At 34.4% G+C, this 19423-nt stretch overlaps 2 protein-coding genes across 2 annotated transcripts in view; both read left to right on the top strand.

The window, feature by feature from the left end:
• Positions 1 to 19423, top strand: part of LOC146454014 (uncharacterized) — a gene marked incomplete at its 5' end in the record, with an annotated part of 87990 nt that overhangs the window by 42634 nt on the left and 25933 nt on the right. The gene's annotated exons all lie outside the window — the stretch shown is intronic.
• Positions 754 to 2882, top strand: LOC146454018 (uncharacterized). Its single transcript, XM_085095943.1, has 2 exons — positions 754 to 1143; positions 1252 to 2882. The coding sequence occupies exons 1-2, from the start codon at positions 1024 to 1026 to the stop codon at positions 1444 to 1446; spliced, it is 315 nt and encodes a 104-aa protein (XP_084952069.1). The 5' UTR covers positions 754 to 1023; the 3' UTR covers positions 1447 to 2882.

The following is a 19423-nucleotide window of genomic DNA, read 5'->3' on the forward strand; positions in this document are numbered from 1 at the left end:
AATGTTAGATACTATTTTAGGGTTTTAGCTTAGTTTCTTCGTTTGTATTGTTGATTTCAGTTTACGATGTGATCTTGGATTCGTGGCTTGTCGTAATAAATTGATTCAAGTGATTGTTCGTAAAGTATAACCCTGCGTTATTGGTGTGTCGTAACTCGAGCGAAGTTAGTCGTCGAATAGCTTTGAGTGCCGGCCGCTACACAGCCTGTTGTGAAATGGTCTAGTCCATGTGGGGTATGACGTCATGGTTGTGGATTTTGGCGCGAACACAGCTTACGTACTCTGTGCAGTCACACGAATAAGCTTCGCTTTCTCTTCGAAGAAAATTTAGGCAAGTTTGCTTTTACTTGTGTTTATTCGCCGTTGTCAACTACTTTTTGGCGAACGATTAACCTGGTGTAGATTACGCATTGTTAAACGGGTGTATTTGCTGTGAATCCGACAACATGTTCAAGTTCTTTATCGACAGTCTCGTTGCTGTTTTTTTATTCAGTAGAACTGTCATTTCAAGTTTTTTATAGCATGTTGCGAGGCTCTGAATTTTCATGCTTTGTCCGAATGGCAACTGGAAACGAAAATGTAATCTTTTGATTCGTTGTCAACATATACTCCTTGCGTTTTGGACCCGGGGAATGTGCAAAAAATATGCTGGTATGAAAAAAGTAACCCCCTCCCCCTCCCCTCGCGGTACACATAACGAATACAGCCTTATCCCTGTTGCACACATCACTGACACATGCGATGCATGGTCAGAGGAGGGATGAATGTCTTCCCATGATGCATTGCGTTTGAAACTAATATATCGAAATTTTCGTGACGTCATCATTCTGTTCGGATGCTCGCTCAACAAACATCAACATGGCGTCCTTTTTGACGGTGAGAGCGAAAACTGCAAATGCGCTGCGGAATAATCGCTTGTTGTACGTCTAATGTGTCTCAGAAGAAGACTTTCCAGTTTGTCCCGTCGGATTGAGCTGTGTTGACCTTATTTGTCGCCAAGTTCATGTCAGTTTCGTCGACAAAATGGAAGAAAGAAGGATATCACTCGTACCATTGTCAAATGGTCGCCTTCGCTTGGAAGAAATGTTTGCTAACGTAAACAATCCAGTGTTAATTTCAGTGCGCAGTAGCTGTGACTTAAAGGTAAGCATAAGAGAGCTGTCATTTCCTTGATATTTTGTTCTTCGTATCTGCGTTTCACCAAAATATCACGAGTGGAACGATGAAGTTGTGACTTTCGTATATGTGTAGTTCACAGATCCAAGAGAACAAGATGGCCCCTTCTATGAATGTGTGCTTCTGTGGGATTTCTACATTATTCCAGCTCCAGTAGCAGCAGTCGTCCGTCCAAAACGCATCACAAGTAATGAAGCTATTTTGGAGACCTTCCCACCAGTGGACCTCGATGCATCGAGCACGTGTAATTGTTTTGATTTCGAACATTGACTTTGTTTGGTAGGTTTTCACCGTCGTGAAGACCAACCAGACGAAAGTGGAGGAGTTGACCCGTTGGGAGATTTGTTGGCTGATGTTAGTGACAGTGAAAGTAACCCTGAAAGTTATGATGAGGAAGACGAACAATGCGAAGAGGAGGAAGTTCCGCAATCGGTGGAATGTTTTCCAGTGATGGGATCTAATTGGGAAAAGCGTTACCAGGATGGACTGAAGAAATGTTACGACTTCCAGGTCAGAAAACAGAAAGTGCAATTGAGAGTGGAACACGAACCTGACAACATTTCTGATTGCAATGCACTTAAATTTGAGGTACTCTCCGACGGCCAGTGGTTCATCATTGGATACTGCGGAGTTAAAAAAATTCCAAAGTTGAAGAGGGCACTTCATCATCGTGAAGTTGTTTCATTGGAACTTTGTAATTTACGTAGAATTTGGTATCCACCCATATCCGAGTTCAGATTTGCTGCGAGAATTAACATTGTAAAAAAAGGTCGGTGGGAAAGAGATGACCCCAACAACCAGCACAATTCCAAAATTAGCATATAAAAGTGTGCATGGACTGTTCATTAAGATGATGGCATGACGAAAGATTTTTAAGGTGTTACTTTTCATCAAAAGTACATTTTCGAGCCACAAATTTTTTGTCAAAGTTTCTCATGGTTTTCTTTTCTTTTTATAAGTTGCCAATAGGCCATTTTCATGATGGCGTCATTTTACTACAACTACCAGAATTCATTTCATTTTCCTTTTCAAATTCAAAAGTTGTAATCCCAGTGGACAGCAAAGAACAAAAGCTCTAATTAGCACGAGAGAACAAAAACCAGTAGGATTCTGGTAGTTGTAGTAAAATGATGCCATAGTGAAAATGCCCTATTGCCGGACAGTAAAAGAGAAAAACTCCTTGAAAAGTTGAAGAAAGTAGAACTGAATTTTTCTTCATGTGGTGTACTTCTGTGTGGTGTTAGTATTTTGACTATATGAATTTTGGAAGGTACATGGAAAAACTGATTTCACTTCACAAAGATTGAGAAACATTGTGCTGTGCAACTTCTCTAGCAACTTGCTGAGTTTGTACCAAGACAAAAAACGATTTTCATTGAAAGTTTAAGGACACTAAATTGCGTAAGGCAATTGTAAATGTTAATAAACCATAAATTGAGCATATTTGTGCCTTGTGTCATGAGCATATATACCAGTGCCTATTTGATCCAGGCGAATTCAATAAAAAAAATCAGTGCAATCAACATAATCAATATTATCAGTTGCTATAAATGCAATCCTCATCATTGCTTGCTGTTATCCATGTGCCAAATGAATCCTGTCAGCAACGCTCAACATGAATTGAACCAGTTGAACTTTATCTTTTGTTTTGGTTATGTTGATTTCATGATTGACTTTACCTGGTTGTAAAAATGTTGGCAGGGGAAGTAGTTAGATATTTGGGTGTATCAGCCCACGTTTCAAATAATGATAAAAAATCCCATACAAATCCTTATAAATCCAATATTTTTTCTAAACCCCATAAACCACACATTATCTCACCCCAATAACTACATAAAATACTATTTCAGCCTTTGAATTTAACAATGAACTCCTGCAACGGAGACGTCAAAAACCTAAAAACCTAAATCCTCGGTTTTCAAAAACCTAACTCCTGCGACGGAGACGTCAAAAACCTAAAAACCTAAACTCAAAAACCTAAAAACCTAAAAACCTAAATTTAGCTTTTGACCTAAAACCTAAAAACCTAAATTTAGGTTTTTCATAAATGACACCAACTCACAAACAATCATCGATTAAATCCAACCAACTCATCAATCGCTGATTTGAATGATGAATACAATATTTTTGAACACCAATTTGGATAAAAAAATAATCATTATGGTTGTTGTGTGACTGGATGCCGTTACTGTCACGCGTGACGTTGTGTGACTTGTCACGAAAATGGACAAAACCCTGAACGTGGGGTGCTCGGTTGGCTGTTTACTTGCCTGGCCCCAGCCAGGTCTTTTTCCCGCCGCTGACAAGGCGGCTGTCTCTTCCCAGTTTACCTCTGGGACAGAGGGAGGTTGAGTTCGGGAAAGAACTCTGAGCACCCCGCTGTAAACCAGTAGGGCCTGAGCGGGCTCACCCTGGAGGTACCGTCCACTGGAAGACATCCCACACTACTCAGTAATTCACCATCTGCACAAGCCGTTAAACAGGTTTCAGTCAGGGGCCAGCTGACACCACCCTAAAGCTTCACCAAAGTTTGTGAACTAATATAATAATGGCCCGATTACCTATATATTACACTCAGTTCTGAAATTTTTACACTTGTGGTGCTATTTTTCTGTATATTGCGTAATATTGCTTGATTTGGATTAACACGCATGCGCTTTCATGCACACAACCCAAAGCGGACTGGACACTAGTTTGTTTAACACACGTGTCGGCCATTTTGTTGCCATTTTGCGAAGAGGTTGTATTTTAATGTTTATGGCTCCTGTTTTGGGATTTTTGAACATTTATTTCTCCACTTTCATTGTTCTGATGTTTGTAGACGCTTTTTGAGGTAAGAATATCATTTATCTTGCACACAACAATAGATTTTTTTATTGAATCGACTCGCTATCGAATACTCGTGAAACCGTGAAATGATTTTACACATCGACTAAATCCTTGATTGGAATCCAAGAATTGAATTCATCACTGTATCCTTTCCACTTTACCAAAGCTTGTTTCTTCTTGTAATCTCTCCTGATAACTTTATCGATTCTGAATATCTCCTGATTAACTTTCAATAATTCTGGTTCATAAAAACTCCCTTTAATTTCTTCATTATTGAGATCTCTCAGTTTATATGTGATCGGATTCGTGTATTGTATTTTATCGATAATGAAGACCTCTTCTGTGAAATTGGGTGTATAACCCCGATCGAACACTTTTCTTTTGTACTTTGATATTCGAACCTTGTCACCAATTCGGAATTTTGGCTTGTTTGATACTGGTTTCAAATTGCCAAATAGATTGAAGTAAACAGTTCCTACATTCTTTTTCTTAGATGCTTCTGTCGGTGTCATTTTTATTGAACTGTGTTTAGTGTTATTATACTGCTTCAATATTTTAGGCAAAATATCCAGATACATTGTATTGCCTTGAGCAGTGAATCGTTTCCACATTTTATTTTTAATCGTTCGGTTCCACCTTTCCACCACTGAGGACTTTTCTTCATTTTCAGTCGAATACAGTTTAATGTTATGTTTATTGAGCAAGTCTTTGAAATGTTTGTTGTAGAACTCTGAGCCTTTATCAGTCCACAGATACTTTGGTTTTCGACCCTCTTTGAATATGCTTTGAAATGCTTTCGTTATGGTCTCACCTTTTTTATCTTTTAATGGAACAATCCAGCCGTATTTACTGAAAACATCTATAGTCGTGAGAAGATACCTATTACCTTTATTCCATTTACTGAATTGTTGCATTTCAACAAGATCAGCAGCCCATATTTCATCAATATTATTTACAATAACACGCCGCCGAGTAAAGTTACGTCTTATGGGTTTATGCAGCTCATTAGCTAATTCTTCTTGCCAGTTTTCCTCTTTACCCGACGGCTTTTGACGTTTTTTGGAACCCCAAGACCCAGTTTCTGTTTTGTATTTATTGTATTTCTTGCCAACCAATGTCCCCATTGTCGTTCGGAATATGGAACAGCATCCAATGACTTTACCATCTTTTTGTCAGCTTTTAATTTACATTTTTTATCATCTTTGCAGATTGAATAATCAACATCATGTTGCATGGCTATTGCATCTGTTTTGCCTGTTGGTTTATCGTATATTTCCAATATTTGCCCTGTTTTGGGGTTATATTTGACTTGATTTTCCAAATCATTGTATGGGCCAGTGTATTTATGACCAGGTAATACCCACCCAGCTTTGGGTTTTGGGAGCTTACCTATCATTTTGTGTATATCAATTGATCCACCACTTTTGGGACGACCCTTCATGCCTCTTTCATATTCATCCCAATTTGGTGGGTGCCAACCAATTGAATCATAGCTTGAGCATTTCGGTGTGTTGTGAAATTTGCTCCCAATTTTTACCATGCTTTCACATGGATAATTTTTGTATTTTTCTAATGTCTTTTTTCCAGCCTTGCCAGACCAAAATTGACTCGACAATATACCAGTATCTGTGCTAAATGCACTTTTGGCAATGTCTCCAGATTTGTATCTATCAAAGACTTCATTTGTTGATGGAATTAATGTTCCAACAACATCCATTGACTTCGACGCAACCTTACCTGGTGTACCGAGTTGTTCCAAAATTGTATCTAAATTACCACCATCAAGTTCTTTTCGGTCAGTTTTATACCTTCTTTTTGGTCTTACTTTGGTTGATAATTTGTCTAACATCTCTGCACCAGTCTTTTGAACAAAAGGTGTTGCTTTAGAGATAGCATAATCAATAGCTTTTTTCTGCAATTTAGGGTTTCTAAGTGCTTCAGAACCATAATATCGACCCATTTCAACTGCTTTCTTTCCCATCCATGGTAATGCATGTTGAATTAACATATCAGCACCAGTTGATGCTAAAGTATCCATTATGCCCCCCCCTTCAGAGGGGCTATTTAGTTTCCCTGTTTTTTAACAAATTTGGTTTTAGTTATCCCACATTCAGCACATGTACAGAAGAACATAAGCCGACCATTTTTGGCTTGCTTGTAACCTGAAGGCTGAACACATTCTGTTTCTTTTCTCTGTTTAACACAATATGATTTCACCATTTTATATCACTATATTAGATTAATTATCATCAGAGTCAGACTCAGAATCTGTTACCAATGTACACCATAAACATAATTTTCCTGAAAATTCTGTGTATTCATCACACTCTTCACAATATCTTATATCAACCATTATACAAACTAATTAGATAATTTTTAAAATATTGGATTATAAAATTATGATTGACACTTTGATTGTTCATGTCAAAATGTGCATTGTGGATTGTTTTCAATATACTTGTACCCTTTTGTCTCTCAAATAAATAATACAAACACCAATAGCCACATAATACTGAATCTCTTTCCTGGATTTCATCACCTGAATACATTAATCGTTTGCCACTTGTTGACATGAATTGCATAATTTCTTTTGGCATAATTAACCCAAAACTATCAAAATATTCTACATATTTGTCTCCGTTTCGATACGCAACCCAATGTGTACCTGGTCCAATCTGTGAATCCAGGTTAATGATACCAACTTCATCTTTTTTCATCTTTTGTGGTAGATTATCTCTGCTGTAAATGCCTCTGAAGTGTTTTATTTTGAGTTTTTTGACCCAATCAATGAGTTCAAAGTTACTGAGTGGTTTATTTATGAATTTCACAGAATGTCTCCGATTAATGGAATCCCCTTGAATGGACTGTTTTTGCCTAACAACAGACCTTTTCCTTTTTTGGTTTTTTTTTTCCCTTTACCATACTGATCCCATGTACCGAAAAATGGAGGGGGTCTATAATTAAGTGGTAGGACCAAACCACCATCTTTTTTGGTTGTGTTTGGAACAAAAACTGGGACCGATCTTCTGGATCTACTTCTATCCACCTGTAACCCTTTACCCATTAATGCATTCAAAACCATTGGAATGCCAATTGAAGCCAATAATGTCCCCAAAAAACCTCCTGATTGTGTCTTAGTTGGTTTAATTACAATCTGTCCACCAGTATGTATTGCATTGACAATTTGCTTCTTTTGTGCTTCAGTGAGCCAATCTTTGTATTTTATTAATTGATCAATTTTATTTTGAGGAATGAGGAAACCACCAAATATTTTATTGACTCCGACATTTGCAAGCCCAGAAAGTGCTCCAGTAGCTAATGGTCCAACTGCTTTCGTTGCCATTGGTAGTAATTTTGTGCCAATTTTGAATAATGATGACCAAAGACTGCCTCCTTGTTGTACAGCTTTTCGTATCTGTGTTTTGCTTATTTTAATATCTGCTCCAGTTTTGTTTTGCATTGCCTTTTTCAGCCTATTTATTTGTGTTTTGGTTAACATCAGCTGATCCGGTCCAGTTAATTCAGAACTGGATAATCTTATTGTTATTGCTGAATTGTTTTTTAATGCTTTTGCTAGTTTATCTTTTTGCCCAATTGATAGTGTTACTCCATGTGAATGATAAGTTGTCATATCTTTTATATAACTAACGTTACATTAATTATCGAAACAATAGTTTACCATCTTTTTGAATGAGCTCCGCGTCTTGCTCGTATAATGTCAATGCATAAACTGAATATGCAGTTGCAGTTGTGCCAGATAATTCATAGTGGAATGTCAGCTTTGTGGTACCATCTTTGATATCCATTTTTTGTTTTGTTAAATCGAAATACAAGAATGGAAATAGTGTTTTGAAATTGTTGACATTCAATAAAGTTCCTTGACTGTACTCATTGTTTGCATGCACATATTTGAGGACATCTCTGTAAACTCGAGTCAAATCAGCCTCTGGGGTGTAATGTACATCAGGATATTCATTACCATTAGCCACAGATAAATGACAATTTAGCAATGTTCTGGGATCTGTTGATACACTAAATGTATTGTACAAAAATGGATTTACTGTTTGTGCAGCAAGATTTGCATCATTGATAATGAAAACAAATACATGCCTTGGCTTTGAAATCCCACTTGTTATCTGAAAATTACCACTTCTTTGTGTTGAAGAATTACTTCTCTCAATATTTTCTCGCAAATAAACCCATTTATGTGGCTTCAAAAACTGACTCATATACAGTGATTGTCCTTCTGAATTGAAAGTGATTCTTGGTACAATCAACTCCATTCTGGTAATAATTACACGACAATCAGCCCCAGCTTGCCATATTAGAATAGTATCAGATTCAATCTGCAAATTTAATTCCAATCTTGTTGATGGCAATAACTCATCCATCAATGCTTCAAAGAATGAGTATCGATTCAATGGTATTTCTGTATTGACAACCACTGATAGACCCAAAAGTGCTTTTCTTACAGCAAATCCTTTATTGTAGTTATCTTCACCCGATCGTTCTTCAGCGTGTCGGTTTGTATCCAGATAGAAAAACTCATTTGTTGCTGTCGATTGAGCATATCCTGGACTATATTCCAATAGATTCTTGATATTAACACAATGATTTGCATCATTACAATCATATACCATTTTACCATTCAATCTTACATCGAAATCATGTATAAGACTGTGTGAACCATTAACAATACCATTATGGTCTTCAGCTGCTATATTTGCATTCTGCATTGTTTGGACTTTAAAACCAACTGATATTCTTGCATTATACCAATCAAATGGGGTCACTTCTCCTGTGTTGTCAACAACAAAACGATAACCATCTTTCTTTTGTGACCTATTATTTCCTGGATTACCAGTATTCAATGGTGTCTCCAATTGGAAGAAGACATCTTCATATCTCTCAATGTATTTTGGATTTCTGAATGATTTCATATATACAGATATGTTACATTATTTTTATTTCCTCCTTCTTTTGAGTTTTCCACCACATATCATCCTATTAACTCTCTCAGCTATTTGAAAATCAGTCAGTGGCTGCACCATTTTTGGTTGGCTCATTGTCACTGATTTTGTTTTGGAAGGTTGTTTTTTGCTCAATAATTGAATTATTTTATCACCTGCTTTATTACCAGCAAACTCACCAGTTTTGGTGACTGCTTTTTCAGCTGCAGTTTTGGCTCCTTTCTTAGCTAATTCTTTTGCTGTTTTTCCGAAAAGTTTTGATCCAACTGATCTGAAAACATCCATAATTCCTTCACCATGGATATGTTTCATCGCATAACGACCCAATTCTGGGTCAAAACGTGGCTTAAATTCACTTTGTCGTACCATATATTGATATATTATATTAAACTAGACCTGAGAATCAAGCTCATGAACCAGTCAATGCCATTCAAGTCAATTGGCCGACCCAAAGCGTCAGTCACTGTTATCCCCATTTCTGAAATAATTGATTTGGAAACTGGGCTGTATAATGCTCTTTTTGGCTCAAAAGTAAAGGGATAACTCCTTGTTAAATTGTCAGTGGGTATCATTATCAGTGTATTTGTGAATCGTCCATCACTGAGGCTATCAGTTATTATATCACAATTAATGTCCAAAACGTCAATATCATTGGTAATATTTGGCAATTTTGTCCCATGTTCAGTTTGGCTAATTAACTTTGGTTCAAATCCAATAAGTGCTCCAAAATTAGAGTTTCTAATATCAAGCTGCCATTGGTTGTCCAGCTCAATGACAACTCTATATGATGAAAGCACAAAATATAGATTGATGCCCTTGCTGGAAGATGGTTTATCTCCATTTTGAATTATTGATTGAGTGATATAATCATCAAGATCATCATATGAATACATTCCATCAACAAATGTGATTGTTGTCCAATTTGTACCATTATCTGGGCTGTATTTTATTGTATTATTGTTGTATCCTGCATTGACATTATGCCACGAGTATGTCATTGAAACTCGATCAACAGCTAGCTCATGTCTCATTGTTGTGTCAAGCTTCAATGGGGGATCAAATTTGATAATAAAGTCTTCAGGCCGACTTCGACCTATTTTTTGACGGTTAACAGATGAAATATGTATCGCTCTTTCTTGCATATATACTTCAGTTATATAATTAATTATGTAACTGATTACGCGACCTAGCGAATTATATATTGTTGCAATAAATCAATGAGTTGTTTGTTGTTTATCAAGCCAAGTTGATTCAATTTATGGGCTATTTGTGAAAATTCCTCTTTGACTCCATTATTGCCAGCCAAAATGGATCCACCAAGCAATTCCATTCTGTCAATCAAATCATTAGCATCATTGAAATAAACAACACCAGAGCCCAATTTCTTGAATTTTTTGCTGTATTTCTTCTTTGGTTGCGTATAACCAGAACCTTTTTTGATGGTTTTCATTCCTTCTGGGATTATTTTAATGCGCCCTTTGTATTTTTGCAATAATTTTATATCTTCATCTATTTTATCAATTTTGTCTTTATTCTTGGTCTTTCCTTGGCCCTTGGATAAAGGACCCTTCTTTGTTCCAAGTTTTTTCAACATTTTGCCAATATTAGCATCGTAATCCTTGATGTCAATATCTCCTTGCATAGAAGCTTGGAGAACAGAACTCGGAGGTGCAAGATCGTATTGCATCAATTTTTGGAACTCATCATCATCAAAACCAGCATCCAAATTTGACATTGCTGGTTGATAATCTATTGGTAACTTTGATTCTGGTAATTGTGGTTGTGGTTTTGTTTCAGGCTGATAAGTTAACATAGCAATGTCTTCCAAACCTGAAGTTAACGCTTTTTGGTTTTTCTCCAATTGTTCAATCAGTTTGTCTTGTTTTTCATCAATTGTTTGTTTTGTTTCCTCTTGAGCTTTAATAATTGGTTTGAAAGTTTCTGATAAACCTTGTTGTAAATCTTGTTTATCATGCTTGTACTCCTTCAATGTATCTCTAACTTGTTTGGTTATTGTTCCAGCCTTAATCTTGGCTTCAGATAATTGTTTTAATCTCTGTAAATCCATTATATTATTAACTTATATTAACTTTTTTTAACTTATATAATGTATTGATATACATGGAAATCCCAAACTATGACAGACATGATAAAAACACTAATTTCAAAAGATTGTATGGTTACATGCCAAGTGACACGTTTCGGATGTTAATATGTGGTAATTCAGGATCTGGAAAGACAAATTTATTGTACCATATGCTGATGAAACCACTTTTGTATTATGATAGAATACATTTGTATGCCAAAAATTTGGAGCAACAAAAATACAAGGATATGCTACAAACATTGACTGATATATCAAATAGTGTCGGGTATAATGTCCTTGTTTGTAGCAATGATGATATAATTCCAGTGGAGGAATTGAAGGATGAAGATGCCCAGAAGATAGTAATATTTGATGACTTTATTTGTGAAAAAAACCAGAAACCATTGATTGATTATTTTATTCGTGGCAGGCACAAGAACTGCTCTGTTATTTATCTGAGCCAATCGTTCTACAAAACACCAAAAGATATTCGACTCAATTGCTCTCATTTCTGTGTCTATGACTTTCCTAGCAGCAATGAAAGAGGTCTGATATCCCGTGAGTTGGGTGTCGAAAAGGATAAATACATTAAAGCAACCAAAGAGCCATTTTCATTTCTATATGTTGATAAGCCCATGAAGAGAATTAACAGGAATTTTTATGGAACAATATAACCAAATGATATAAATGGGAATATTCAACGAACATAGTTCATCGTCTTCTTTCACAACGGTTCCTCTTCAAGGAGCTGCTGGGCCTCAAGGAATAGGGTTTAAATTAACCCCAAATGGAAATTATGATATACAAAACAAAAAACTTGTTAATGTTAAACAAGGAGCTGATCCCAATGATGTTGTCACAAAGAGCCAAATACAATTGTTGGATAATGCTCCTGGTGATGTGCGAGCTAATAAAGCAGTAATTTACAGCAACAGTGGAAGTGTTCATACCAATAGTATTTATCTACAAGACACACCAGACGGTGCTGGCAGCTCCAATGATGTTCGATTATTAACTGAGCATCAGTCTTATGAAAACATTCATCTTAATATACCAGATTTGAAAAACTTTGATGGCCATGGTGGACGAGCTAAAAGTGAAATAATGGTTACATCAACAGAACAACATATTACTGGACGGAAAACATTTTTTGATATTAGTGTTTTAAAACCTGATAATAACGATCAAGCGGCGAATAAAAAATATGTCGATGATGAGATTAAAAAAATACCATCACCTGATTTGTCTACATATTTGAAAAAAGATGGCACTGTTGAAATGACTGGAAATCTGGATATGGGTAATCAACAAATTACTCATCTTGGAGCCAATATACAAAATACATATGATGTTGTTAATTTAGGTTTCTGTGATACTAAATATTTACAAAAAGTCTCCAATAGTGACCTCGATATGGACAATCATAAAATCAAAGATATGGCTCAACCAACTGATGATAACGATGCTGTTAATAAACACTACGTTGATCATAACTTTCTCAACAGGTTAACACCCAATGCTCTTGGTGGTGAATTAGATATGAGAGGTCATAAAATAATCGTTCTTGGAAATCCTTCCGATCCCAATGATGCTTCCACTAAAGCATATGTTGATACAGAAATAGCTAAAATACCATCTGTTGGAAGTGATTTGAGTGTATATTTGAAAAAAGATGGAAGTGTTGCAATGACTGGAAACCTTGATATGAATAATAAACAAATCAAAGATATGGCTCAACCAACTGATGATAATGATGCTACTACCAAAAAATATTTTGATGACAAATTGGAGCAAAGTCATCTTGTCAGCAGCCATAAAACAAATGAATTCAAATATCTTACAGATACCGATGAAAGCAGTTCAGAATATAATATCACAGTGTATGGAATAGCTGCTTTCAATCAATCCCCACATCAGAATAAAAAAGCTTATGATATCACATTGATTAAAGACAGTGGAAGTAATGATTACAGATCAAGGATAGGTTTCAATATTTATACTCTTGCTATTGGAACATACACAATTGTGTTTGAATTCTACCCACCAGAAATGACTAATATTCAATTATCATGTACTGCTTCTGAAGCATACATCCACAAAGCTGTACAGCGTGATTTCACTGCTTATAGCAAGCTATTGGTTCAATTCAATAACAACAGCAAACAAACTCCAAATTACATCTATTTGACGATGCATGGAACAGCTACAGCGACTCCAGTACAATGTCATCTGGTTGTTTACGGTGTCAAAGATTGGTCAGATAGCGTTTATCCAGGAGTGTATGATGGCTTGGACAATGTCATGTTTGAATATAAAAATGGAGATATGGAGATGAAAGTCAATATGGATATGAATAATAAGATTATTTCTGGTTTATTAAATCCGATATTTGATTCTGAAGCAATGAATTTGGGTTATTTTACCAACTTATTCAAAACGAAATACACTGGAACTATTGCCAGTGGTGTTTTCCAAAGAACAAATCCAACAAATAATTTTCAAATCGCTGCTGATGGAAATAACTTTTTCAATCTATACTCCATTGTTTTCCAAAGCAATCAACAAGTTGCAAATGCACAAATTTTGATAAATGGGAAAAAACAAGGTGAAACAACCAACACTGACACATACCACAGAATTGGAAACATAATAAGTGGAAGCAATACATTTGATTTGCCCAAATCAAGAAAATTTGTCAGTATTGATTCTATGTCAATATTGGATAATATTGGAGCAGGAACTGCTGTTAATGGAACTTTTGAATTGAAAGTATTATACTCTGATTATTTTGAAAGATATCATGCAAATTTTAATAAAAGTTGGTTGTCAAATATTGAAACTTCAAGTGTTGTTAACGGCAAAATAGAAAATGGGGTTTTTGAAAATGTTCATGGTTTCCAATTTGGAACATTAGGCCCGGTTAAAATAAAAAATATTGTAATTAATACAAAAAATCAATACCAAGTTTCTTTTGTCGCCATTGCTAACAGTAAAACTTCATTTTCCCATTTAATACAATTTAATATGAAAATTGGGAGAAATTTTATAACTACAAATACAACAATCAAACCCATGATAATTCAAATGGGGATTTATAAAAGAAGACCAGGGTTTACTTCTCCAACTATAAACCATGAAGTCACAGGAACTTTTGAAATTTATTTATCAACACTATTAATATAATGCCATATGTTGAAGATGAAAATGGAAACCATATTCTTGATGAAAATGGAGATAAAATAGAATACACAGTAACTTATGACAACTTACCAGATGGATTCAAATATAGAGAACCAATACATCTGAATGATGATGGTCATTTGGATACAGAAAACAGACATTTGGTGATCAAAGATGGAGTTAATTCAAATCATGCAATTTCACTCCAACAATTAATTAACAACAATGAGGACATCATCAAACCATATATTGAAACACAAATACAACAAGCTCTGGCTCAGTTTAAAGCTCAACAAGCTCAGGAAGCTGTAACGTTTCTCAACAATCAAGTTGCAATGAGAATAGGAAGAAAAAGTGGTACAATACCAAAAACAAATTACAAATGGATAAAATTATTGAGTAAAGATGACATTAAAGGAATCAATACATTGCAAGAGATTATTGTGACAAACACATATATCAGGAGAAATGACAGATATCATCATTCTAAATCCGATTTGGTGTCATCATCATTTGATCAATTGGAATTCTTCTTTGATGTGTCATTTGAAAACTATTATTGCTACTTCAACAATCATCCATCTGATTGGACAATGAAGTATTTTGTTGAATATATTAGGATACAATTACCTGACAATAACCACTAGGTCGTGGACTCCGTTACTTTATTTTATAAAAATATTGTAATCAAATTGTATAATGAAAGAATTGTCAGAATTGCAAGAACACATTCGAACATCGATGATAGATTTTCACCGTAAATTGAGTCTTCCAATATTACCCAGACAGGAATGCATGATAAAAAGTATCGTAATATTCACATATTTGTATGAAAAACATTACAACACAGGTTTACCTGATGAAGTTTACAAAGAGTTAATTCATGATGGAATCGGATTAATTGGTCCTGGAGATGGATGGTTAACAGCTATTCTCCATCGATTATTTGGTTGGCAACCATATATCAGATCACATGGAATATTACATGATGCTTATGGCCAATTTTACAACAGATATCATCGTGACAAAGGATACATGTACACCATTAATGAGAAAAAAACATATCCTTGGATGAAAAAATGCATGTTTTTGGGTCAAATAACTGGTCTCTATTATTGTATCAAAAATAAGATAACCATATAATATATGCAAAAGAAGAAATTAATAATTGATTTCAATCATATTTCAAATCGATTATCAACAGAAGAAATTGATGAATTGAAAGCTTATTACATGACATATCACAAAAAGATGTGGATGTACAAAAGTGCATACAAAAGATTCAAAAAATGGGAATTCGCTGGTAATATTTCATCCATTGTATTTGCAACTGGTGGTATTGCATCATCGGTTGCAACCAGTGGAGCTTCATTATTGGCAATATCATCGGTGTCTGTCATAATTCAAGCTTATATGAAGCATAAAAAAGTTGAAATCAAACTTTATCAATGCCAATATGCTTTTCAAACTTACGGACATTTATTAAATGAAATAAAAGAAATAATGAGAAGTGGACATTTTGATAGAGATGATTTGACAAACAAGCTTACTCAAAATGATGATTTCATTTTGGATAATTCGCCGATTGTCGATAAATGGGGTGACAAATATGATAAAAAATATCAGATATTCACTTATGTTTGATTAATAATGTGCATGATTTGGGGGCCAATAATATCCATAATTTTATCCCAATAAACATTGTATAATTTCATTGTTTTTTTGGATTTTGACAACTCAATTTGGGAAGAATCAATTTTCATTAATTGCAATATTCTATGCAAAAGATATTTCAAACTGATTATTCTCTTTCTTTTACCATTGATTTGTGGCAGTATTTTGTTTATTTCAACGAATATTTTATGAATTTTGAAATTGGTTGAACAACCGATTTCAATTTTGTTTTTCAAAATAATTTTATCTAATGTATGTGACAAATGGTATTTTCTATTATACACTGTTTTCTTGTATATTTTGAACAAATTGGCATGAAAATTGATATATTCTGTTTTGTATTCTTCACCAACAACCTGTCCACAAGCAACACACGTTAATTGACATTCCATGTTTTTCAAATTCTGTGATCCACAACAATCAGGCATTGATTGTTGTGTTTCAACTTTGGATTCATCATGATATCCACAAAATTCACATTCATCTTTGCAATGCAGGAATTGGCACAGAGATGATTCCACCTGCTTGGAAACATCTTTTGGTTTTTTCAAAATGGATTTCATTTTTGTATAAATATAGTATATAATATAATTACACAAAAATGTTTTCGAAAATATCTCATCACAAAAGATGAGTCAAAGTGTTCAAATCAAATATTTATCAAAAAACAAATAAAAACCAAGTTTTGTCACAAGTTTTTGTTGCAATGTTTTGATCACAAGTTGATACTATCATTGGATAGCATAATGACCATAGGCCAATGAGTGTATTCCATCAGGATACAAATATCGTTTATCATCAAAACATGACAACGATGTCTTGTTGATGGTGTAACTACCAAGTTCATGATGGTTACTTCTGATTGTTTTCATTTGGTGAAATAATTGTTTCTCATTGAACAACACATCTTTGTAATCAAAATGTTGAATATCATTTTTGATGACATTCTTTTTGATTCCTTTGGCTGTTTTTCCACCATTGTTGTTATCTTTGATATATGAATACATTTTGGATCTCAATCCAACGAATTCAGTAATGGGTACACCAGCGGCTTCATCTTTGAATTTTCCAATAACTTTTTTATTTGTGGAGTCATAAAATTGATGATTTGATGGATAATCCGAGTTATCAAACATATCTTTTTTATTCCAAAAATCTTGATACACATCTTCGGCTTCAATTTCATATGTCAAACTGTCTGTATCCGTAAACAGTAACTTAGCTTTGTTACCATATTTGTTTTTAACGAAATTGTAATGGAAATCGTACATCAATGTTTTGCTCAAATCAAGGATACACATACCAACATAGGCTGGTCTGTTAAGTGTCAACGATTCCTTTATTTTATGGACTGCAACCAAGTTTTCATTAAAGATTTTGCTATTGATGAATGTTGGTTTGGAAGTCATTTTCAATAATTGTTTCTCATTAGTCACCAGTTTAATGTCTTCCCGTTTTCTGATATTCTCCATTGTTTTACCGAAGACACTATTGTTCATCAGTTTGAAAAAATCTTTCTCAAAAGCATTCTTTGCATTAGTTCTTTGATGTGTATTGAAATCAATATATGCCTTCAACCAGGGTGATTGGTCAAATGATAGAACACGATATATTTTAGTCAATTTCAAACCCAATTCACGATACAATTGCAGATTACGATAATGTAATACATATTTTGATTTGTTTGCCAATGTTGGAATCAGTTTTTTGACTTGTCCACTTGTTATTCCAAATTTTTCTGCAATTCTTTGGCAATATTCTGACAGCATATTTGGTGCCACTTTGATTTGTTCAGCACCACATGGATAATCATTATGCAGGTCATGTAATTCATGAGGATATTCCAAATCAACTTCCAATAAATATCCAGTCTTATTATCTTTGGGAATCGTTTTCCAATTAATGTTTTTTATTTGCTGTTTATTCAACCATTTGAAATTCCCAGTTGGAAGATGTTGTGACATAGCCCATCCATATAGATTGTTTGCATCCAAATACATGATATGTTTACTGGGTTCATTTGGATTCCAATTTTGCATGTATTTGTTGTTAGCTTTGCCGTATCTATTGGCTATGTAACTGATTCCTCCACGCATGCCCTTTTCAACAAATTGATACATATCAATATCCGTGATTAATTCAAGTTTGACTTCAGTCATTTTCAACATTGCATCCGATGATAATCCAGGAGATGTGAAATAATGACATGGATCCAATCTATAGTATTCCAAACATGTTTTACGGAAATTTTCAAAAACATCAGCCCATGGTTTTCAATTGAAATGTATTCCAAACATTTTGTGCATGACTGTATTCTTCATCAGTAATATTTGTATTATTCATTTGACTGTAAAATTCATCTTTGGTTGGTAATTGAGTATCATTGAATTTATCAAAATTACTCATAAAGTCATATGGATAAACTCCTTTTTGTTTCATTAATTGTAATTTACGACCTTTGAAAACTTCACTGGTATATTTGAAGGCATCTTCTGGTAGATTCTTTACAAGATTTGCCAATGATTGATTCATAAACTGAAGACTGTCGATAAATACTAAATTATAACCCAACATGAATGCCATGTATTGTTCCATGTTATTTGGGATTACATTAATTTTGTGTTGTCTGGTTTCACCTTTTCTATCCACATAAGTATTAGTCTCAATAATTTTACCAATTTCTTGCATTATAAAATGACTATCATATCCTTTCAAATTATGAAATATTACAGGGATTTTGTTAGTTATTGTAAAATCCCTGTTACATTGATTATGGGCTGAGCCACGGAATTTTCCAGTAATATGGCAATGGTCTCTGACACGTTTATCATTTTTTGTGAATTGTTTGCAACAAATATGACAAGATGTTGATTTTTGGAATTTGTCTTCATCTTCTGGAGACATAACTAATGGTTTATTGAATTTGTATTTGATTGTATTGCGGCAATATTTGACTTCATCAAGCATTGCTTGCATGAATTTGTAAACAGCTTTTTCTCCACGATAATATTTAATTGGTTTGGAATATTTGTCATCATAGCAGCAAACAACTTTGTAACCATAACCGCAATCAGTGTGTTTTTGATAAGCTTCAGTAAAAGATTGTTGGTTAGATTGATTACAACCATGAATTGGTTCAGTGATTGCTTCAAAATCAGCATAAATCACGAATGGCGCTTGCATTTGTTTATTAAAATTTTTGAATTCTATTTTGGAACCAACTTCGGGCATTTTGATTGATTGTACACCATTGATTTCAATACATACTTCCTGATGCTTGGTTAAAACTCGTTCTGATGAAAAACATTGCAAACAATGCATACAAAAATGTTTTCTTTGATGTGATTTGGTTTTGTGGTGCATAAATCTATTAAAATCTTTGATAAGACAGTAATGTTTGTTTTCATCTTCTGAGATTAGCAATAGATTCATCACATTCTCAAACTTTTCTTTGGACACATAAATTGGATAAGTTTGTTTGTTTTCATAACCAAAAACATTGATGTTG

The sequence above is a fragment of the Pavona decussata genome, unplaced genomic scaffold, assembly GCF_977016875.1.
Source record: "Pavona decussata unplaced genomic scaffold, jaPavDecu1.1 SCAFFOLD_320, whole genome shotgun sequence".
In the NCBI taxonomy this organism is placed as follows: Eukaryota; Metazoa; Cnidaria; class Anthozoa; order Scleractinia; family Agariciidae; genus Pavona; species Pavona decussata.